At 44.4% G+C, this 23740-nt stretch overlaps 1 protein-coding gene across 2 annotated transcripts in view; it reads right to left on the bottom strand.

The window, feature by feature from the left end:
- The window catches only part of PDZRN3 (PDZ domain containing ring finger 3), a 386786-nt gene extending 368089 nt beyond the window's left edge, over positions 1-18697 (bottom strand). For both annotated transcript variants that reach the window (XM_082265835.1, XM_082265836.1), the window contains exon 1: positions 17914-18697. In XM_082265835.1, the coding sequence (XP_082121961.1) occupies positions 17914-18627 (714 nt within the window). In that variant the 5' untranslated portion in view covers positions 18628-18697. The remainder of the gene's footprint in view (positions 1-17913) is intronic.
- Between the last annotated feature and the right edge of the window lie 5043 nt (positions 18698-23740).

The raw sequence follows: 23740 nt of genomic DNA, 5'->3' as shown, positions 1-23740 counted from the left end.
CCCATTACACAATGTCACCAGCACCATCACACGGTGTCACCGGCCCCATCACACATTGTCACCGGCCCCATCACACGGTGTCACCGGCCCCATCACATGGTGTCACCGGCTCCATCACACATTGTCACCGGCCCCATTACACAATGTCACCGGCCCCATCACACGGTGTCACCGGTCCCGTCACACGGTGTCACCGACCCCGTCACACGGTGTCACCGGTCCCATCACACGATGTCACCGACCCCTTCACACGGTGTCACCGGCCCCATCACACGGTGTCACCGGCCCCATCACACGGTATCACCGGCCCCATTACACAATGTCACCGGCCCCATTACACAATGTCACCGGCCCCATCATACGGTGTCACCGGCCACATCATACGGGTAGTCCCTACAAATCCAAAACCGCACATTTCACCTATTTAAAGCATGACTCCGGGCCTATCACAAGGCTGGGATTGAACAAGAGTGGAATAAAACTTGAAGGGAGTGCAGGCTCTTGGGGTACCTTTATTTCAGGTATAAGGCTACGTTCACATGTAGGCGTTTTGGGGTGTTTTGGGGGAGTTTTTCTCAGCTCTCAAAACGCCCAACAAGACAAATCCTATTCATTTCAATGGCCCCTGTTCACATCTGAGCGTTTTGACGCCGTGAGCAAAGCGCCCAACGCTCAAAAAAGTACATGAGCTTCTTTTTGGGCAGATTACAGGCGTTTTCCATTGGTCTCTAGTCAATCTAAAAACGCCTGCACAAAAAACACCTGTAAAAACGCCCATAAAAACGCCTGAAAAAATGCCCATAAAAACACCTGTAATAGCAACGCAAAGATGGGAACGTAGCCTAACACTAAAAGTCCTAATTCACACCGACGCTGTCCAACCTGCGTTTATCGGGGTTTACAGCAGAAGTCTCCAAACTTTTCCTTACAAGGGTCACATTGTATATCCTACATATATTTGTGAGCTGAAAAAATTTCCGATAGAGTCCTCCCCCCTAAATCATGCTCCTAATCAGAGTCCCCCCCTTACATCAGGGTCCCAATCAGAGTCCTCCCCTTACATCAGGGTCCCCATCAGAGTCCCTCCTTATATCAGGGTCCCCATCAGAGTTCCCTCTTACATTGAGTTCCCAATCAGACTCATCCCCCCACCCCTTATATCAGGGTCCCCATCAGAGTTCCCCCTTACATTGAGTTCCCAATCAGAGTTCCCCCCCCCATATCAGGATTCCCATCAGAGTCCCCCCCCCTATATCAGGGTCCCTGTTAGAGTTCCCCCTTACATTGAGTTCCCAATCAGACTCCCCCCCCCAACCCTTATATCAGGATTCCCATCAGAGTTCCCCATTATATCAGGGTCCCCATCAAAGTTCCCCCTTATATCAGTGTCCCCATCAGAGTTCCCCCTTACATTGAGTTCCCAATCAGAGTCCCCCCGTAAATCAGGATTCCCATCAGAGTCCCCCCTTATATCAGGATCCTAATGAAAGTGCGCCCTTATATTAGGGTCCCCATAAGAGTTCCCCTTATACATAAGGGTCCTCACCAGAGTTTTCCCTGATATCGGGTTCCCAATCAGAGTCTCCTCTTACATCATGGTCTCCATCAGAGTCCACTCCACCCCTTACATGAGAGTCCCCCTTACATTAGGATCCCCATCAGAGTTCCCTTTAAAAGGATCCCAATTAAGAGTCCCCACTTACATCGGAGTTTCCCCTTACATCAGGGTTACCATCAGAGTTCCCTCTAAAAGGTTCCCAGAGTCCCCACTTACATCAGTGTTCCCATCAGAGTCCCCCTTACATCAGGGTCCCCATCAGATTCCTCCCTTACATCAGTTTCCCCTTACATCAGAGTTCCCTCTAAAAGGTTCCCAATCAGAGTCTCGACTTACATCAGGGTCCCATCAGTCCCCCCCTTACATCAGAGTTTCCCCTTACATCAGAGTTCCCTATAAAATTTTCCCAAACACAGTCTTGACTTACATTAGTCTTCCCATCAGAGACCCACCTTACATCAGGGTCCCTATCAGAGTCAACCCCTTACACCAGGGTCCCCATCAAATTCCTCCCTTATATCAGAAATTCCCTCCTAAAAGGTTCCCAAAAAGAGTCCCCACTTACATCAGAGTTCCCATTAGAGTTCCAGCTTATACCAGGTTGTCAATCAGAGTCCCCCTTTGCATCACGGTCCGCATCAGAGTCCACTCCACCCCTTACATCAGAGTATACCCTTACATCAGGTTCTCAATCAGAGTCTCCCCTTACACCAGAGTCCCCCTTACATCAGGGTACCCATCAGAATTCCGTCTAAAAGGTTTGAAATCAGATTCCCCCCTTACATCAGAGTCCCTCTTACATCAGGGTCACCATCAGAATTCCCTCTAAAAGGTCCCCAATCAGTGTACTCCCTTAGATCAGGGTCCCATCATAATTCCCCCTTACAACAGAGTCCCCACTTACATCAGGGTTCCCATCAGAATCCCCCCTTACAACAGAGTCCCCACTTACATCAGGGTTCCCATCAGAATCCCCCCTTACAACAGTGTCCCCACTTACATCAGGGTTCCCATCAGAATCCCCCCTTACAACAGAGTCCCCACTTACATCAGGGTTCCCATCAGGTAGTTACCCCTTACATCAGAAGCAGAGACTATAGACATCCTTTGCTGACCTTAAACCAATATTAAACCCAAAACCAAAATGTATTATATTGCAGTTTACCAATCATTATATGGGACGGCTGCATTCGTTTTCTTTCTTTTTTTCCTTCTGTTTTCACCTGGTGATCTGGCCAGTAACACACCACTGCTAGTAAGAGGAAAAAAATGAAGATTGGAACTTTAAATGAGACGTGAGACACAACTGGTAGAATTGATACACAATGACACATTTATAGTTTCATAAGGATACGCGTAAAAAAAACATAACAGGTAACAGAATTGAAAACTGATATGCATTCCCCAAATACAAATTTCATCGCCATGTTTTTGAGATCTGAGCTGAATTGTAAGTTGTTTAGGGATGGGTTTTTCCTCCCCCTTCCATTTATCGGACCATATTGGTATTTTTATATACATGTATTTCTTGCAGATACGCATCATACACCTGCTCCTAAGGAAGCTAACACAGTTCACGAAACGCGTCGAGCCTGTTTGATGCAGTTATCATACTATCATGCGTTTACAATCAGATCATTTTATGGAATTTTGTGCAATATTGGTTTTTAATATAACCTGCATTTGGGGAATGCATATCAGCTCACATTTAGTCCCGGTTCACATATATGCGATGACAGACATTGGATGAGATTCGGAGCGCACTGCTCTGCAAATCACATGCGATGTCTGTGCGATGCAAATTCAGCCATACAGTTTGTATGGCTGAATATGCATCGGATTCAGACACAACTTGCACAGGACCCTTTTTTTAGGTCCACACCGGAATTGGATCGCATGAGTGTTCACACCTATGCGATCCGATTCATGTCCGAACTGACAGTTCACACTGCGATATACAAACTGATCTGGGGGTGTCATTAACTTTGTACTGACACCCCCAGCAATTCGCATATGGCAGTGTGAACTGCCTGCGAGTTGGGTGTGATGCGGGAACCCGCAGTGGATTCACAGGGTTCCCGCATCGCATTAATGTGAACCGGCACTTAGAGTTTTCAATTCTGTTACCGGTTTTGTTTTTTTACGTGTACCTTTGGGGCTCTTTCACATGGGCGATCCGATCAGATCCGCCTGTCAGTTTTTTAGGCGGATCTGATCGGATCCTCCATGCAGCTCTATGGGGCAGCGGGTGTCAGCGGAGACACCTCCGCTGCCATCCGTATCCGATCCTGTCCGTGAAATCTGGACGGATGGAAACCCTATTTTTCCAATCGGATCGGATCTGATGAGAGCGGACAGGCGGTCCGCTCTCATCCGATCCCCCATAGAGGGCAGCGGGGGCTGAGACACCTCCCTCTCCGCTCTGCAAGCGGAGACAGAGCTGTCATCCGCCGGCTCAGCGGGGATCGCGGATCGATCCCCGCTGAGCAACATGGATCCGCCTATGGAGGCGGACTGTGTGAAAGAGGCCTTATGAAACTATAAATGTGTCATTGTGTATCAATTCTACCAGTTGTGTCTCACGCCTCATTTAAAGTCCCAACCTTCCTTTTTTTCCTCTTAATTTATACCAGGGATAGAGGCGCATGGTTCGTATAAACCTGTGCTTCATTTAAAGTCCCACAACCCCCTTCTTTGTACACCTCCGGTATTAGTGAGACACAAATCTGGATGAAGGAGAACAGGAGGCACAGAACACAGCACATTGTCAGTCTGGGGGGAGGGGAGCGTTAGATGTAACAAATTGAAGCCAACCTCCAGCTCACATTTTATAATAAGTTCCAGCAAACAGTTTTATTTTTCCTTTTGGGATAATGATTTTACATAAATAAGTAAAAGCTGATCATTGTAAACTCCCCTGCCACTGTTGAATGGTTTGTCTCATCCCTGTAACTGATCCATCTTGTTCTTTTGGAAAACAACAGACTTACTGGCCGAATCACCTGGTGAAAATAGAGGGGAAAAAACTAAAAAGGAAAACTAATGCAGCCACCACATCTAAGAATTGGTAAACTGCAATAAAATGTTTGCTTCTGGGTTTATTACCAATTTAATCCTCAATCTGTGCACATTGAGGATTTGTCACTGACTCGAGCTGGGGGCCAGAAAAAATCTTGTAGGGGGTTGGATGTAGACTGGAGGCTGTACTCTGGGGACCCCTGGTTTGGGGGACATTTCTAAATGGATATAAACGCATGAAATTATTTTAAAATGGTGTAATTCACACTATGCATTTAAAGCAGAACTAACCCCAAAAAAATACTCACCTACACCGTCCAATGATGCGGCAGTTACATCCCACGCCGGCCACTGTCATCTTCTTCTCAGCTACTTTCTGTGCCGGATTTTCAGCATTTTATTTAGCCGGTCCTGGAATGACGGAATCCCATGGTCACGGTCTTCTAGTCTGTGCTGAACTTGTATCAGTTACATTGTTTCCAGCTATCTCAGTGGACTACAAAACACCTCCCTCTTATTTTGTGGAAAAGAGGAGAGGTGTTCTATAGTCCTGTCATAGGATGACAATGCTTCTCCCCTCTAGATACATAGTACAGTCAGTAAAAGGTGTCACCTTAGCACAAGAAGTGTGTTATTGGCAGGAGCAACGGGTGAAAATAAAGGAAAAACAAAGAAAACGAATGCAGCCACTGCACCATCTACAGTCAGGCAAGGAATATATTACATTTTTGTTCTTGGGTTTAGACACACTTTATCATAGGCTACATTGACGTGCTTCTGATCAATTGTGCTGCATTACATTTTTTAAGAACTGAATGGCAAAATGCAGATCAACGCACCCTAGACGCAATATGTAGATCTATGTAATGACGCCGAGCAACACAAAGCCCGGGAGCGAATATGTATATAAAAAACAATAGCAAATGTTCACAGGAAGATAAAGTTACACTTTTCAATGGCTTGACACAAGTCTTCGAGCTCAATAAAGACTTGCCTGCTATCTACGTGTCTGAACGTCTGCTGATTCCGGCCTTTTCATCCCAAAGTAAATGATTTTTTTTTTATTTCCATAACTCTGCCATTAGTCAAGAATTTAATATTAGTAACCCATAATTTTGGTTTATGAGACATCTCTCCATCTTTCCCTAGGGTTCTACTTATGTACATTTAACTATTTCTTTCTTTTTATGAAACAGCATGCTTCACCAAATGTGTGTATATATCCAGTATATATACATAAATATATATATATATAGATATATATATATATATATATATATATATATACACTGTATATATATGTGTGTGTGTGTGTGTGTGTATATATATATATATATATATATATATATATATACATACTGTATATGTCAAAATCTACCTTTACATACACATGAACTTTAATGGCATCCCAGTCTTAGTCCGTAGGGTTCAATATTGAGTTGGCCCACCCTTTGCAGCTATAACAGCTTCAACTCTTCTGGGAAGGCTGTCCACAAGGTTTAGCAGTGTATCTATGGGAATGTTTGACCATTCTTCCAGAAGCGCATTTGTGAGGTCAGGCACTGATGTGGACAAGCAGGCCTGGCTCACAGTCCCCGCTCTATTTCATCCCAAAGGTGTTCTATTGGGTCAGGACTCTGTGCAGGCCAGTCAAGTTCCTCCACCCCAAACTCGCTCATCCATGTCTTTATGGATCTTGCTTTGAGCACTGGTGCACAGTCATGTTGGAACAGGAAGGGGTCATCCACAAACTGTTCCCACATCCCACAAAGTTGGGGGCATGAAATTGTCCAAAATGTCTTGGTATGCTGACACCTTAAGAATTCTCTTCACTGGAACTAAGGGGCCAAGGCCAATCCTTGAAAAACAACCCCACACCCTAATCTCTCCCCCCCCCCTCCACCAAATGATTTGGATCAGTGCACAAAGCAAGGTCCACAAAGACATGGATGAGTGAGTATGGGGTGGAGGAACGTGACCTCAACCCAATATGGAACACAGAGAAAGAGGGGACCCCCAGATATGACTTCGTAGGCAGAAAGTAAGTGAAGTGATGAAAATGTAAAATCAATAAAATTTATTCAAATAGGTAAACAAGTGAAAAATATCACATTACAATAAAATTGTAAGGAAATTTCACATTTTCCTGTCTGATGGGAAATCCCACCAATGGGTGAACAGAAAAAAAAAGACATTTTTATTAAGGTGGGGAAAAGTTAGAACTTTTGACAACGTTTCTATTGGTGTTGGTGCTTTTTCATATATCAGTCAAATAGAAAAATCTATAAAAAAAATGTATTTCTTCAGCACTCTATCCAAAACGAAGAAAAACATTTTGACTGCAATTATTGTTTAGGAGGCTACCTGGGCAAAGACTTTATCAAGCTTCACCTGTCAGTTCTGAAAAAGAGCAGGACAAGAAGTCAATGGGACAAGGCCCAAACAGCCAAGGGTACATCCATGCCAGGGGGCCACTGCTCATTAGGTTCAGAGAGCTCTGCAAACAGTAGGTGGTGGCGGGGGGGCAGGGTGATGCTAGCATGCCTCAGATTGACTCTAAAAATGCCATCTACATCTGCCCTAGCGCAACTCAGTGACAGAAGAACTACCAAGGTAACAAAGGTCACACTTGTGACTGGGCCCTGGTGTGCAGCCACCATGGGGGGGGGGGGGGGGGGGGGCGAAGACAGCGGGAGGGGAGCCACTGCAGAACATGTGAAAGGGTCCTTCTGTGGGATTGTAAGGCTCAGTTCACACTGCTGTAACCCCAAAGTCGTAAAACTTGCTTGGACTTTTCTTGCGACTTGCTTGCAACTTTTGTGATTTACCATTGCAGTCTAAAGCCACAGAAAGATAGTCCAGGAACCTTTTTTTTTTTGTCAATGCGACAACTTGAGTTGTACTGGGACTAAAGGCGCCCTGGGAAGAGTGGGAAGAGCCCCGGCTCAAAGGGAAGGGTCCCCGGCAATCAGTGGGACCCTGAAGGTTCTAGTTACGTTTCTGACACAACTATTACATTTGCAGCAAAGCTATGGAATATTCCACTCTAAGTTAGTCAATCCAGTTGATTTCCAATAAGATTTGCATTGCATTAAACCACAATTGCAATATATGTCCAGTTATAAACTTCAGTGTAAGCTCTTGTGCTGGCCAGCTGAATGCTTGCAAATCTAAGATGCTCCTAACTTTTATAAGCAGCCACCACAAATTTCTCACTCTCAAGCTTATGCAACACTATAAATCCCAGAAGGCCTGCCATAACACTCAGCTTGAGGTGCCCTATTCTACAGCCAACAATGAAAACACAGCTCCTGCTAGTACCATGCATATGTCTCTTGTCGGCAGGCCAAGTCATTTGTACTCCACAGGGGACTGTACACAAAGTAGCAATTGCAGAACAGCCCTGGGGGGCAGAGATGTCAATCATTACCCTGGATCTTGTCATGCGTTAAGAAGAAGAAATCATTTTAAAGTGGCTGGGGGGGGGGGGGAGCGATGGTGATGGTAAAACGAGCTACTGATTGCCCATAATAGGAACATTCTACCCCAAGGGTAACTGCCAACAGTCGCTATTTTGAAGGTCACTATTCAAGTTCACCGTTGAACTAAAGTGGATCCTCACAGGGATCTAGTTAGAGGCTTTACAAAGAAAGTGCAGATGCACGTGTTTCAGATTATTGGCAGTTTTAGATAATTTCTTGTCTTTTGATGAAAACATATCCAATCTCGTATCAGAAGGCTGTAATGGAAGATTGAATCATATGATTCTCATACAACCACTTCTATTGTCTTCTAAGCAATACAGGATCTCAGGCACCCTTACCCAAAGTTCGTATGTCAGGTTTAGCCAGCCAAAACTACTGGTGCTCTCAAAGGGTACAATGATTCATTACTAAGGAGCCCGTAGACTTTACATGCCAGTCTAGTGATTCTAATAAGGAGCCCGTAGACTTTACATGCCAGTCTAGTGATTCTAATAAGGAGCCCGTAGACTTTACATGCCAGTCTAGTGATTCTAGTAAGGAGCCCGTAGACTTTACATGCCAGTCTAGTGATTCTAGTAAGGAGCCCGTAGACTTTACATGCCAGTCTAGTGATTCTAGTAAGGAGCCCATAGACTTTACATGCCAGTCTAGTGATTTTAGTAAGGAGCCCGTAGAATTTACATGCCAGTCTAGTGATTCTAGTAAGGAGCCCGTAGACTTTACATGCCAGTCTAGTGATTCTAGTAAGGAGCCCGTAGACTTTACATGCCAGTCTAGTGATTCTAATAAGGAGCCTGTAGACTTTACATGCCAGTCTAGTGATTCTAATAAGCAGCCCATAGACTTTACATGCCAGTCTAGTGATTCTAGTAAGGAGCCCGTAGACTTTACATGCCAGTCTAGTGATTCTAGTAAGGAGCCCATAGACTTTACATGCCAGTCTAGTGATTCTAGTAAGGAGCCCGTAGACTTTACATGCCAGTCTAGTGATTCTAGTAAGGAGCCCGTAGACTTTACATGCCAGTCTAGTGATTCTAGTAAGGAGCCCATAGACTTTACATGCTGGTCTAGTGATTCTAGTAAGGAGCCCGTAGACTTTACAAGCTGGTCTAGTGATTCTAGTAAGGAGCCCGTAGACTTTACATGCCAGTCTAGTGATTCTAGTAAGGAGCCCGTAGACTTTACATGCCAGTCTAGTGATTCTAGTAAGGAGCCCGTAGACTTTACATGCTGGTCTAGTGATTCTAGTAAGGAGTCCGTAGACTTTACATGCCAGTCTAGTGATTCTAGTAAGGAGCCCGTAGACTTTACATGCCAGTCTAGTGATTCTAGTAAGGAGCCCGTAGACTTTACATGCTGGTCTAGTGATTCTAGTAAGGAGTCTGTACACTTTACATGCCAGTCTAGTGATTCTAGTAAGGAGCTTGTAGACTTTACATGCCAGTCTAGTGATTCTAGTAAGGAGCCCGTAGACTTTACATGCCAGTCTAGTGATTCTAATAAGGAGAAGGGTTTTGGATCCTCTAAATTGCCTTTTTTAGTGTGGTTTTTCCTACATCCCTAGATAAATGGTTTGTTTGGGGTTTGGTGCTCCGCCAAGGATAATGGGACTTTAAGGGCAAGTATTGAAAGTGGTGTTCAATATATGTAAAATTTCAAACATTTATTAAAAGAGGTTTTACAAGGTAATAGACAAGTTTGTAGTGAACGGGTTGAGGCCCATCAGTGAAGAGGTGAAGAAGTAATGAAGGTAAGTGACAAGGTGAAAATGGTGACTTTTGGAACATTTATCTCTGTTGTTCCTTGCGTGTGGTTCAGGCTTGGAACTTTTTCAGAGAAAATATCCGAAAGCATCCTACGCGTTTCAGCTGGATTACAATATAAATGCATTTTTCAAGGATTGGTCACCATATATGTTGCTTTTTTGTGTCTGATCCATGTACGAAGGCTGGTTCCCTCAGGTCCCTGTATCGCATCAAGAACTTATGCTGCTTACGCTAATTCACATGAAATTAGCTATGCTGTTGGAATCCAAGGTTTCCCTGATTCCCTTTCAGAAGGTAAGTATCTGATGTTAGTAGTTTGCAGCGATGAAGGTCTGGTTTGGCATCGCTTCCCAGTATATACCTCTGTCCCTCTCGCAGAGTGATTCTAGTGATTCTAACATTTTTGGCTGGATTAGGCTGTGATCTAAAGTCTATGAAGCAATGCATAACAAGAGCTCTGCTGATTTGGACATTGCGAGATAGTCAAATCGTTCATGGACATCCAACTGTTCTCTAATGTCTATGACCAGCTTAACTGTACACATTCCATGCTGACCAAGTATGAAGAAAGCAAAACTTAGCAGACTGGAACATTTTAGTTCTCATTAGTTCTCTGCTGATCATACAGAATAACAGGGACATCCTGTGCTGGAGCTTGTCCACTATTCACTGTCAACTAGATGTTCATGCTTGGGGACTTTTAGAGGCCTGAAGACTATATTGAGTAATAAAAAGTATCACTAAGCTTGTTCTGGGGTCTAGAGTTAGCTGTCAACGTTTAAAAACTCCCAGCGAAAGCAGTTTGTTACAAGCTGTTTACAATACTGCAACAATGTAGCATGTTGCATTCATGGCTTACATGCCAGCTTCGATTACGAAACACACTTTTTATTATTAACACTTATTTCAAAACAAATAAAAAGTCATAGAAATAAAGAGAAAACTGAGACTATCAGGGAGGACTTTGGTAAATACTCAAAAAAACATTTCAGAAGATGAATTTTTTTTAAGTCCCGATTCACACCTATGCATTTTTAGTGCTTTTTGCAGAAATGCACTATAGTCCATTAAACATGGTTTCCTATGGAACACTTTCTGTAGTGCAAATATTTAAAATGTAAAAAGCACTAAAAATGCATAGATGGGAATCAGACCTTAACGACTTGCCGTCTGCTCATTAGAGCTCTACTGCGGCAAAGTGGCTCTTGTAGGTCTGACGACGTAGACCTACGTCGGCAGACACTCCCCCTTCTCAGCGGCGCGCGCGCGCCGCCAGAGGCTCGCTCCTGCTGTTTTCAGTCACAGCGGGAGTCGGGCCAGGGGAGGAGCAGCGGCAATTGCCGCTGCTCTTTCCCGATCGTCTGGGAATCGAGTCTGGAGATCCGCCCGCTTGTGTAAACAAAGTGGGCGGGTCTCCGAAGTGACAGACAGGGTCAGATTGCAGGGTTCAGCATAGCTGAACCTGCGATCTGTCCTTGAGTCACTCAGTCACCTCCCCCCACACACGTCAGTAAGCACCAGGCATACATTAACCCCTCCCTCTCCAATAAAATTAACCCCTTCCCTGCCAGTGACATTTTTACAGTAACAGTGCAAATGTATAGCACTGATTACTGTAGTAATGTCACTGGTAACCCCAAAAGTGTCAAAAATGTCAGTCAAGGGTCCGATCTGTCCGCCGCAATGTCGCAGTCCCGCAAAAAAAAAATCGCAGATCGCCACCATTACTCGTTAAAAAAAAAACCACCAAAAACGACAGAAATCTTTCCCTTAGTTAGTAAACGCAATAACTTTTGCGCAAACCAATCAAAATACGCTTATTGCAATTTTTTTTACCAAAAATATGTAGCAGAAAACAAATTGGCCTAAAATGCTAAAAAATTTTGATTTTTACATTTTTTTGGGGGGGAATTTCATATAAAAAAATGTGAAAAATATTGTTATTTTTTCAAAATTGTCGCTCTTTTTTTGTTTATAGCGCAAAAAGTAAAAATCGCACAGGTGATTAAATACCACCAAAAGAAAGCTCTGTTTGTGGGAAAAAAAGGACATCAATTTAATTTGGGTACAGCGTTGCATGACCGCGCAATTGTCCGTTAAATTCGCACAGTGCCGAATCGCAAAAAGTGGCCCAGACGTAAGACAGCAAAATCCTCCAGTGGTAAAGTGGTTAAAGGCATGGACTGTCTCTGGAAAACAAGGGCAGTTGGCAACTTTCATACTCATAAGTCCAAGAGTACACTGGAAGTCACAAGGCAGTCTACTAGTCTACTACTGGTTAGGTGATAAACTATTTTGCTTTTCAGCACTAGGCTCCTATATGTGACTCTTCCCAAAGTCTGCATGGAGTTTTCCAGTTCCACCCATACCCATGTTTTGTAGGAGTTTGGTTCCACTGTTCAAAAACTAGTGGTTTTACTAGCTTCTTTCCAGTATACCTTAGAGCAGTGATGGTGAACCTTGGCACCCCAGATGTTTTGGAACTACAATTCCCATGATGCTCATGCACTCTGCAGTGTAGTTGGGTATCATGGGAAATGTAGTTGCAAAACATCTGCCAAGGTTCACCATCACTGCCTTAGGGTATGCATGTCTATATGACTGTGATACAAAAATTAGATTATAGGCTCCTTCGCAGTGTTCGCATCAGTCATTTAAGGACAGTGCCTCCCCAAAAGCGGTTATGCCCCTCCCAAGCATTATGTTTTTTTCATAGTACTGATGCCCAACTATTAAAGTTACAATGTAACATCTCAATGGTGCCAGCTCTACAGGGACAGATGTGCAAGCCCTACCATCTTTATAAAGCTCTGTGAGATAAACTGGTGCCACAACGACAAGCATGCTGAGACTTGTAGTTCTCTTACCACTGGCTCACCTAACAAGCTTTATTGGCCCTCTCTTTTCATACAACTGATGTGCAGGTTCTACTTTCCCTATAGATCTTTGTGAATAGAATCCATCCATCCAGCAGTACCTTGGCACTTGTAGTCCTCTTATGACAAGCTGAGCTCGCAAGCTGTCTTGGTGCTAAATCTGGTGCTTCAAACATTATCATGCTGGTCCTTGCAGTCACTACATTCTGATGTAGCAGGCTTTCACGGTCAGCTCTGTTCCTTTAAAGCGGAGTTCCAGCCATTTCACTCACCTGTCCAACGGTCCAGCGATGCGGCCGCCCGAAGCCCGCCTCGGTCCTCTCCCTCGGCGCCGGCATCACTGCTGTGGGCACCCGGCTGTGACAGTTTGCGGCTTCACAGCCGGGTACGCACTGCGCATTCGCGAGTTGCGCTACGCGCCGTGATTGGCCGGCAATCTTCTGGGACCTTTGACATGTCCCAGAAGATTGCAGGGAGGGAGGGGGAGAGGAGAACTTCCGCTCAGGGCGCCACGGCGCTCCGAGCGGAAGTGGGAGCGGGTACCTGTCAAAACTAGGTACCCGCTCCCCCTCCCAAAAAAATGACATGCCAAATGTAGCATGTCAGGGGGTTAGGACCACCTAAAGCGGAAGTTCCACTTTTGGGTGGAAGTCCGCTTTAAGGCAGCCATTCTTAATCAGTGATCTGTGGAACCCTATGGTTCCCACAGAGGTGGCTAGGGGTTCCTTGAGCTGTGGCTAACTGACCCCCCATCTGACAGTGCCTGCTTAGTTCCAAGTTCAACGTAATGTGACATGACTTCAAGAGTGACACTCTGGCTACCACTGTAAAGGAGGCATTCTTCCCACTAACCACCACCAAAGTAAGGAGGAGCATTTTCCTCATAATCCCCAAGGACTCATTTTAGCAGCGGTTCCCTGAGAGCTAAAACTTTTTTTTAAATGGTTTCTCAGGAGTAAAAAGGTTGAGAAAATCTGCTATAAGGTCTTACGTTCTACCTTCTCTAGGAAGTTGTGAGATATCTGATGCCTTCACCATTGTCATGCTGGCCCTTGTAGGAACTATCCAGTGGCGGCTGGTGCTCAAAATTTTTGGGGGGCGCAAAAAGAAAAATTTGCGGCAAAAAACGTGGTAACATTTGCGTGACTTTGACGCCACACAAGTGTTAAATGGGCCTTCAGTAATCAAGGACTATATTACAGTATCTTTGTAAAACATTTTAACGACCTTTAACCAGCATCTGCATTGATAATAATTCTTGGTCGATTCTGTTCCTACAAAGTCTTAAGTTCTACCTTTTCTATGGAGTTGTGCCTCAACCATTATCACTTTGGTCCTTGTACATCTTCATTAAGCTTTCTTGGCCAGGTCTGTTCCTACAAGGTCTTAAAGAGGAATTCCAGCCTAAGGGGAAAAATAAAAATTAAAAGTCAGCAGCTACAAATACTGTAGCTGCCGACTTTTAATATAAGGACACTTCCCTTTCCAGGGAGCCCCTGATGTCGGCACCCCAAGCCAATCCGTCCATTGGCTCCGGGTGCAGGCGCCGTCATCTTCACTAAGGGAAACAGGAAGAGAAGCCTTTTGGCTTCACAGCCTGTTTCCTACTGTGCATGCGCAAGTCGTGCGGAACTTTTTGAATGGTCCCGCTGTCTTCTGGGACCTGTGTGTCTCCCAGAAGGCAGCAGGGGGGAGAAGGAGAGGGGCCAGAAGTTTCATAGATCGCCGCACAATGATGCTGCAATCTTACACGAAAGTGGGAGGGGATACCTGGATTTGACAGGTATCCTCCGCCCCCTCCTCCCCCAAAAGGTGCCAAGTGTGGCAGTAGGGGGGGGGGGGAACAAGCAGGGCTTCCCCTTATGGGTGGAGCTCCATTCTACATTTTCTAGGAAGTTGTGAAAAGCCTGGTGCCTTAGCCATTATCGTGCTAGACTTTGTCACTACATACTGATCTAGCAAGCTTTATCCGTACATTCGGCTCCTACAAGGTCTGAAGTTTGTACCTTTAATAGAAAGTTGAAAGGTATATGGTCAACCATGATCATGCTGGTCTGTGTAGTCATTACATCCTGATCTATCAAGCTTTTTTGGTTAGTTCTGTCCCTACAAGGTCTTGGGTTCCAACTTCTCTAGGAGTTGTAAAATAGCTGGTGCCTCAACCATTATCACATTGGTCCTTGTGGTTATTACCTCGTGATCTATCAAGCTTTCTTGGCCAATTCTGCTCCTACAAAGTCAGAAGTTCTACCTTCACTAGGGAGTTGTGAGAAATATGTTGCCTCAACCATTTTCATGGTCCTTGTAGTCAATACTACCTGATCTAGCAGATTTTCTCAGTCAGCTATTTTACAACAAGGTCTGAAGGTTTTACTTTTAGCCTGATCTTGTAAGCCTTCTTGGTGAGTTCTATCCCTACAAGGTCTTATGTTTTACCTTCTCTAGGGAGTTGTGAGACATATGGTGCCTCAACCATGATCATGCTGGTCCTTGTAGTCACTATCTCCTGATCTAGCAAGCTTTCTTAGCCAGTTTGGTTCCTATAAAATCTTAAGTTCTACTTTCTCTAGGAAGTTGTGATAAATATGGTGCTCCAACCATGATCATGCTGGTCTTTATAATCACTACATCCTGAACTGTCAAGCTTTCTTCACCAGTTTCACTCCTACAAAGTCAGAAGTACTACCTTCTCTAGGGTTCTGTGAGAAATCTGGTGCCTCAACCATGATAATGCGTGTCCTTGTAGTCACTACATCCTGATCTATTACGTTTTCTTGGCCAGTTCTATTTATAAAAGGTCTTAAGTTCTACCTTCTCTTTTCTATCAAGCTTTCTTGGCCAGTTCTGCTCCTACAAAGCCAGAAGTTTTGAGAAATTTGGTGCCCCAACTATTATCATGCTGGCCCTTGTAGTCACCACATCCTGATCTTGCATGTTTTCTTGGTCAGTTCTATCCCTACAAGGTCTTAAGTTCTACCTTCTCCTATCTATTAAGATTTCTTGGCCAGTTCGACTCAAAGTCAGAAGTTATACCTTCCTTAGGAAGTTGTGAGAAATCTGGTGCCCCAACCATGATCAAACTGGTCCTTGTAGTCACCAAATCCTGATCTAGCAAGGTTTCTTAACCAGTTCAGTTTCTACTTTATTTGATGCCTCAACCATTATCAAGCTGGCCCTTGTAGTCACCACATCCTGATCTAGCAAGTTTTCTTGGTCAGTTCTATCCCCACAAGGATTATTAGGATTTATTGGCCAGTTCCACTCATACAAAGTCAGAGGTTATACTTTCCCTGGGAAATTGTGAGAAATCTGGTGCCCCAACCATGATCAAACTGGTCCTTGTAGTCACCAAATCCTGATCTAGCAAGGTTTCTAAACCAGTTCAGTTCCTACTTTCATTTGATGCCTCAACCATTATCATGCTAGCCCTTGTAGTCACCACATCCTGATCTAGCAAGTTTTCTTGGTCAGTTCTATCCCCACAAGGTCTTAAGTTCTACCTTCTCTTATCTAATAAGATCCTGTTCTATCAAGGTTTCTTAACCAGTTCAGTTCCTACTTTCATTTGGTGCCTCAACCATTCCACATCCTGATCTAGCAAGGTTTCTTGGTCAGTTCTATCCCCACAAGGATTATTAGGATTTCTTGGCCAGTTCCACTCATACAAAGTCAGAAGTTATACCTTCCCTAGGAAGTTGTGAGAAATCTGGTGCCCCAACCATGATCAAGCTGGTCCTTGTAGTCACCAAATCCTGATCTAGCAAGGTTTCTTAGCCAGTCCAATTCCTACTTTCATTTGGTGCCTCAACCATTCCACATCCTGATCTAGCAAGGTTTCTTAACCAGTTCAGTTCCTACTTTCATTTGGTGCCTCAACCATTATCATGCTAGCCCTTGTAGTCACCACATCCTGATCTAGCAAGTTTTCTTGGTCAGTTCTATCCCCACAAGGTCTTAATATATATTAGGATTTCTTGGCCAGTTCCACTCATACAAAGTCAGAAGTTATAGCTTCCCTATGAAGTTGTGACAAATCTGGTGCCCCAACCATGATCATGCTGGTCCTTGTAGTCACCACATCCTGATCTAGCAAATGTTCTTGGTCAGTTCTATCCCCACAAGGTCTTAATATCTATTAGGATTGCTTGGCCAGTTCCACTCATACAAAGTCAGAAGTTATACCTTCCCTGGGAAGTTGTGAGAAATCTGGTGCCCCAACCATGATCAAGCTGGTCCTTGTAGTCACCACATCCTGATCTAGCAAGGTTTCTTAACCAGTCCAATTCCTACTTTCATTTGGTGCCTCAACCATTCCACATCCTGATCTAGCAAGTTTTCTTGGTCAGTTCTATCCCTACAAGTTCTTAATATCTATTAGGATTTCTTGGCCAGTCCCACTCATACAAAGTCAGAAGTTATAGATTCCCTAGGAAGTTGTGAGAAATCATGATCAAGCTGGTCCTTGTTGTCACCACATCCTGATCTAGCAAGGTTTCTTAACCAGTTCAGGTTCTACTTAAAAGTTAATGCCTCAACCATGATCAAGCTGGTCCTTGTAGTCACCACATCCTGATCTAGCAAGTTTTCTTGGTCAGTTCTATCCCCAAAAGGTCTTAAGTTCTACCTTCTTATTTATAAAGATTTCTTGGCCAGTTACGCTCATATAAAGTCAGAAGTTATACCTTCCCTAGGAAGTTGTGAGAAATCTGGTGCCCCCACCATGATCAAGCTGGTCCTTGTAGTCACCACATCCTGATCTAGCAAGGTTTCTTAACCAGTTCAGTTTCTACTTTCATTTAGTGCCTCAACCATTCCACATCCTGATCTAGCAAGTTTTCTTGATCAGTTCTATCCCCACAAGGATTATTAGGATTTCTTGGCCAGTTCCACTCATACAAAGTCAAATGTTATACCTTCCCTAGGAAGTTGTGAGAAATCTGGTGCCCCAACCATGATCAAGCTGGTCCTTGTAGTCACCACATCCTGATCTAGCAAGTTTTCTTAACCAGTTCAGTTTCTACTTAAAATTTGATGCCTCAACCATGATCAAGCTGGTCCTTGTAGTCAACTCATCCTAATCTAGCAAGGTTTCTTAGCCAGTACAGTTCCTACTAGAAAGCTGTGAGGAATCTGGTGCCTCAACCATGATCATGTTGGTCCTTATAATCCCTACCTCCCAATCTAGCAAGCATTCTTGGCCACTGACTTACCTTGCAGGGAGAATCCACAGCCTTGGTGAGGGAGTCCAGCCTGGCACTGTATTCGGTGAACTTCTTCTGGTACCTGAGCGCTGTCATCTGCAGCTCACTCTGCACTGCGGACAGCTGGGACATCAGGGACTTCTCCCTCTTGCCGGACCTCAGCGCCCTCTTCTTCAGCTCTGTCTCCAGCCCAGCGATCTTGGTCTGGAGGAGGACGTTGTGCCCCTTCACCGCTTTCAGACAGCAGTGGTCGGCAAGGTTCTGTTCCCGGTGGGTAAGCATGAGCCCACAACCCTTCTGGCAGATGCCCACCGCCCGGTGCTCGCAGAACTCCCTCATATGGACGTCCATGTCCTTCAGGTTGAGCACCTCGGTGCAGCCCTTGTTCCTGCACTTGGCCGGGGAATAGTCGCACATCTCGGCGTGTTCCCCCAGGTTCTGCAGCCTGACCACCTTGTCGCAGCCCCGGGAGTGGTTGTCACACTTGATCTCCAGCTTGAGGATCAGACTCTTCAAGGGCAGCACGTGGTTGAGCTCCTTGGCAGAGATCCGCTGGCATTTCACCGGGCAGCTGCCCTGCTGCACCACCCAGGGGAGCACACAGCCTGCGCAGAAGACGTGCCCGCACGGGGTGGTCAGGGGGTCCTCCAGGACTCGGTTGCACAGGTTGCACTTGAAGTCGGGGTCCACCTCCCCGCTGAAACGGTCCAGTTCGAAGCCCATGGTGCTGCTCGCTGCTCCTTGCTGGGCATTGGGAAGAACCCAGACTGGCTGGCTGCGGGCTGTCTGCTCACTGCAGAGCCAAGGGGGGGTGGGGAAGGGGGGGGCCTCCACCATATGTACTGGAGGCTGGGACTTTATCCAGGGAGGGGAGGGGAAGGGGAGGCACATGTGTCAAGGAGAACTTCGCAGAAGTTTGGAGAAGGCTGCAATGCATCCAGGAGCAAGGCATGTCCCAGGGCTGCATGGAATTCCAACCTTTTCCAAAACATGGATGTGAAAGCATGTTTGTCATTCCTCAGCTGCTGCAGAACCTCTTTTATAGAGAGACTCCAAATAAAGAAAATCATAGAGGCTGAAAAAAAGTATTCCTCAAACCTCACAATTAAATATAACATTGAGGCTATTTTGAAGGTATTTTCTCAAGGTTCAGTTGGTGCAAAACATTAACCACTTCTGGACTGGAAGGATTTGCCCCCTTAACCACTTAAGCCCCGGAAGATTTCACCCCCTTCCTGACCAGGGCCTATTTTGCGATTCGGCACTGCGTGAATTTAAAGCCCCGTACACACGTCCCGATTGTCGACCGTAAATATTCGGCCGACGACCTTGTTAGGCTTGTTAGTGTGATGCTTGCGACAGCGAACAGCGCATTTTTGGCCGAATAGAATCTGTCGTGCAGACTTTAAAATTTTTGTTGTCCGTCACCAGAACGGCCGATTGTTCGCCAGTCAGTACAGATTTCGGCCGACAGACAGCAGATTAGCAAGACTGGGCATGCTCAGAAAATAAAAAAGACAAGGAAAGTTAACCATCACATGACATCACTTCTGCAGTCGGCTGTTGTTGGCCGACAAAATTCGTGTGCAGTCTTTTGCAGTTTTCAACAGACAGGACAGCCCTGGACAAAAGATGGCCGATCGTTCGGCCGACGATCAGTACGTGTGTACGGGGCTTTATGGACAATTGCGCGGTCATGCGATGCTGTACCTAAACGAATTTGGCGTCCTTTTTTTCCCACAAACAGAGCTTTCTTTTGGTGGTATTTGATCACCTGTGCGATTTTTTTTGATCATGCGCTATAAACAAAATAGAGCGTCAATTTTGCAAAAATAACAATATTTTTCACATTTTTTTATATGAAATTCTCCCAAAAAAATGTAAAAATATAAATTTTTTTTACATTTTTGGCCAATTTATTTTCTGCTACCTATGTTTGGTAAAAAAAAAATCACAATAAGCGTATTTTGATTGGTTTGTGCAAAAGTTATTGCGTTTACTAACTAAGGGAAAGATTTTTGTCATTTTTGTTGTTTGTTTTTTAAACGAGTAATGGCGGCGATCTGCGATTTTTTTTTTTTTTTGCGGGACTGCAACATTGCGGCGGACAGATCGGACCCCTGACTGACATTTTTGACACTTTTGGGGGTACCAGTGACATTACTACAGTAATCAGTGCTATACATATGCACTGTTTAGCCCCGTACACACGTACCGATTGTCGGCCGTAAATATTCGGCCGACGACCGATCGGCCGATTGTAGGCTTGTTAGTATGATGCTTCCGACAGCCGACAGCGCATTTTCGGCCGAACAGAATCTGTCGTGCAGACTTTAAAATTTTTGTTGTCCGTCACCAGAACGGCCGATTGTTCCCCAGTCAGTACAGATTTCGGCCGACAGACAGCAGATTAGCAAGACTGGGCATGCTCAGAAAATAAAAAAGATAAGGAAAGTTAACCATCACAAGACATCACTTCTGCAGTCGGCTGTTGTTGGCCGACAAAATTCGTGTGCAGTCTTTTGCAGTTTTCAACAGACACGACAGCCCTGGACAAAAGACGGCCGATCGCTCGGCCGACGATCAGTACGTGTGTACGGGGCTTTACGGACAATTGCGCGGTCGTGCGACGCTGTACCCAAATTAAATTGACGTCCTTTTTTTCCCACAAACAGAGCTTTCTTTTGGTGGTATTTGATCATCTGTGCGATTTTTTGATCATGCGCTATAATCAAAAAAAGAGCGACAATTTTGCAAAAATAACAATATTTTTCACTTTTTTTATATGAAATTTCCAAAAAAAATGTAAAAATCAAATTTTTTTAACATTTTAGGCCAATTTGTTTTCTGCTACATATGTTTGGTAAAAAAAATCGCAAAAAGCGTATTTTGTTTGGTTTGCGCAAAAGTTATTGCGTTTACTAACTAAGGGAAAGATTTTTGTCATTTTTATTGTTTTTTTTTTTTTAATGAGTAATGGCGTTGATCTGCGATTTTTTTTTTCTTTTTTTTTTTTTTGCGGGACTGCGACATTGCGGCGGACAGATCGGACCCTTGACTGACATTTTTGACACTTTTGGGGGTACCAGTGACATTACTACAGTAATCAGTGCTATACATATGCATTGTTATGTTATTGTTATTGACACTGGCAGGGAAGGGGTTAACTTTATTGGAGAGGGAGGGGTTAAGTGTGTCCCTAGGGGCGTGCTTCTAACTGTGCAGGGACGTAGCTGTGTGTGTAACAGCAGAGATCAACGGTCCTACATAGCAGGACCGTTAGATCAGTGCTTTTACACAGGGAAGAATGACAGGCAGCTTTGTTTACACTAACCGCCTGCCTTTCTCCCTTCACAGCGGACAATCGCGAGTGACCGGTGGACATCGGGTCCGCCGATCACAGGCACGGAGGTGGCTCCCGGGCTAGTGACGTACCGATATGTCACTTTGCCTGGCCGGGCCTGACCGCCGCAGTATATGTACCTGCAGCGGTCGGCAACCGGTTAAATATAACATTGAGGCTATTTTGAAGGTATTTTCTGAAGGTTCAGTTGGTGCAAAACATTAACCGCTTCTGGACTGGAACGATTTGCCCCCTTAATGAACAGGCCATATTTTGCAATTCGGCACTGCGTTACTTTAACCACTTAAGCCCCGGAGGATTTGGCTGCTCAATGACCAGGCCCTGTTTTGCGATTCGGCACTGCGCTACTTTAACAGACAATTGCGTGGTCGTGCGACGCTGTACCCAAATAAAATTGATATCATTTTTTCCCAAAAATAGAGCTTTCTTTTGGTGGTATTTGATCACATGTGCGATTTTTATTTTTTGCGCTATAAACAAAAACAGAGAAACAATTAAAAAAAAAAAAAAAAAAACAATATTTTTTCACATTCTGCACATTTTAGGCCAATTTCTTTTTTGCTACATCCTTTTGGTAAAAAAAAAAAAAAAAAAATCACAATAAACGTATTTTTATTGGTTTAAAAGTTATCGCTTCTACTAACTACGGGAAAGATTTATGTCATTTTTATTGCCTTTTTTTTTTTTTTTTTTACTATTAATGGTGACAATCTGCAAATTTTAGCGGGACTGCGACATTGCGGCGGACAGATCGGACCACTGACTGACATATAATCGGATTGATGGAGATAAAATCATTTTCATGACCAAGGTATGCTGATACTGCCAATCGATGCAAAGCAATCAATAATATTCTGCCCTGGCCAATTGACTTACTTTGATCAATCCTGGTCTAAAAAGAGTCCAAACCCTTTAGCAGGGAAATAATGGCTAATCAATTGTTTGCATTTTAATGCATCACACATCGATCAGAAAAAACAAAATCAAAGCATGTATTGTCACCATAAATCTAGTCTCTAATAACCGAAATAACCACTTGCTTACTGCGCACTTATGCCCCTTCCTGAGCAGGCCAATTTTCAGCATTCAGCACTGTTGCACTTTGAATGACAATTGCGCAGTCAAGCAACACTGTACCCATATGACATTTTTATCACTATCACTGGGTGGTATTTAATCACCACTGGATTTTTTCTTTTTGCTTAGCAAACAAAAAAAATGGAAAATGTTGAAAAAAAACTTTTTTATTTAGTTTCTGTTATAAAAGTTTGCAAATAAGTAATTTTTCTCCTTCACTGATGAGGCTGTACTGATGGGCACTGATGAGGAGACACTGATGAGGCTGCACTAATATGTTCCACTGATGGAAACGGATAGGCCGCACTGATGGGCACTGATAGGCAACACTGATGGGCACTTGTATGCAGCACTCATGGGCACTGATATACAGCACTGATGGGCACTAATGAGGAGATACTGATAAGGCTGCACGAATATGTGCCACTGATGGACACTGATAGGCAGCACTGATGGGCACTGATATGAAGCACTAATAGGCAGCACTGATGGGCACTGATATGCAGCACTCGTGGGCACTGATGTGCAGCACTAATGGGCAGCACTGATAGGCAGCACTGATGGGCACTAATTGGCACTGATGGGGCTGCACTGATGATCAAGGTATTGATGATCAGTGCCCCAATTATCTGTGTACAAGTCCCCTGTCAGGATTTCTGGTTACCTTCTCTCCTTACACTGTGACAGCGTGTGAGGAAAGGAGAGTTAATAGCCCACAACTCTGTACACATTGTGAGCAGCTGTGATTGGACACAGCTAATCACGTGGTAAAGGGCCACTGCAATTGGCCCTTTACCGTGATCTGTGATTTGTATACAGCAATCACAGAGCGTGCAAAATTGCACAGGAGAGGTGGTTCCAGGAGGACATCTATGGACGCCCTCCCGGAACGAGAGAGCTGCGCTGTAGCCGCCTTTTGGCTATGGTGCGGTTAAGAAGTGGATAAGACAATTAAAGACATTACTGTAATTTAATATTTTTTTTTTTATCTTTCATTAAAATAATACCTGGTAAACCTGAAATGAAGATCCTTGTTCAAGGAACAACCATAATCTTCACCAGGTTTGCATGTGACATGGTGACAACACTGGTGGACAGTTGAAAGAGATGTGTCACCCCAATGCAGCGTGTGACTAAACAAAGACCGTCGTAACAGGATCACCAGGCATTTTCCTTTGATAGAAGATGCAGATCATCAACTTTTGAAACAATATTAAGATTTTAAAATGTATATGAGCTTTTAGTGATAGTGTTAGTGGCTGCTGAGGCAGTAACAGAGGCAGTAGCGGAGGGGTGTATGCATGCAGCAGAGCCACAACAGGAATTCTACCCTCTGTTGCTTTTGGCGGATGCTACTGCCCCCCAATTGTGGGTATCGACCGATTATCGGCAAAG

Source organism: Pelophylax lessonae, assembly GCF_965119305.1.
Source record: "Pelophylax lessonae genome assembly, chromosome: 8".
NCBI classification, from domain to species: Eukaryota; Metazoa; Chordata; class Amphibia; order Anura; family Ranidae; genus Pelophylax; species Pelophylax lessonae.
The sequence above is the reverse complement of the archived record's forward strand: the minus strand, read 5'-3'. Positions and strand labels throughout refer to the sequence as shown.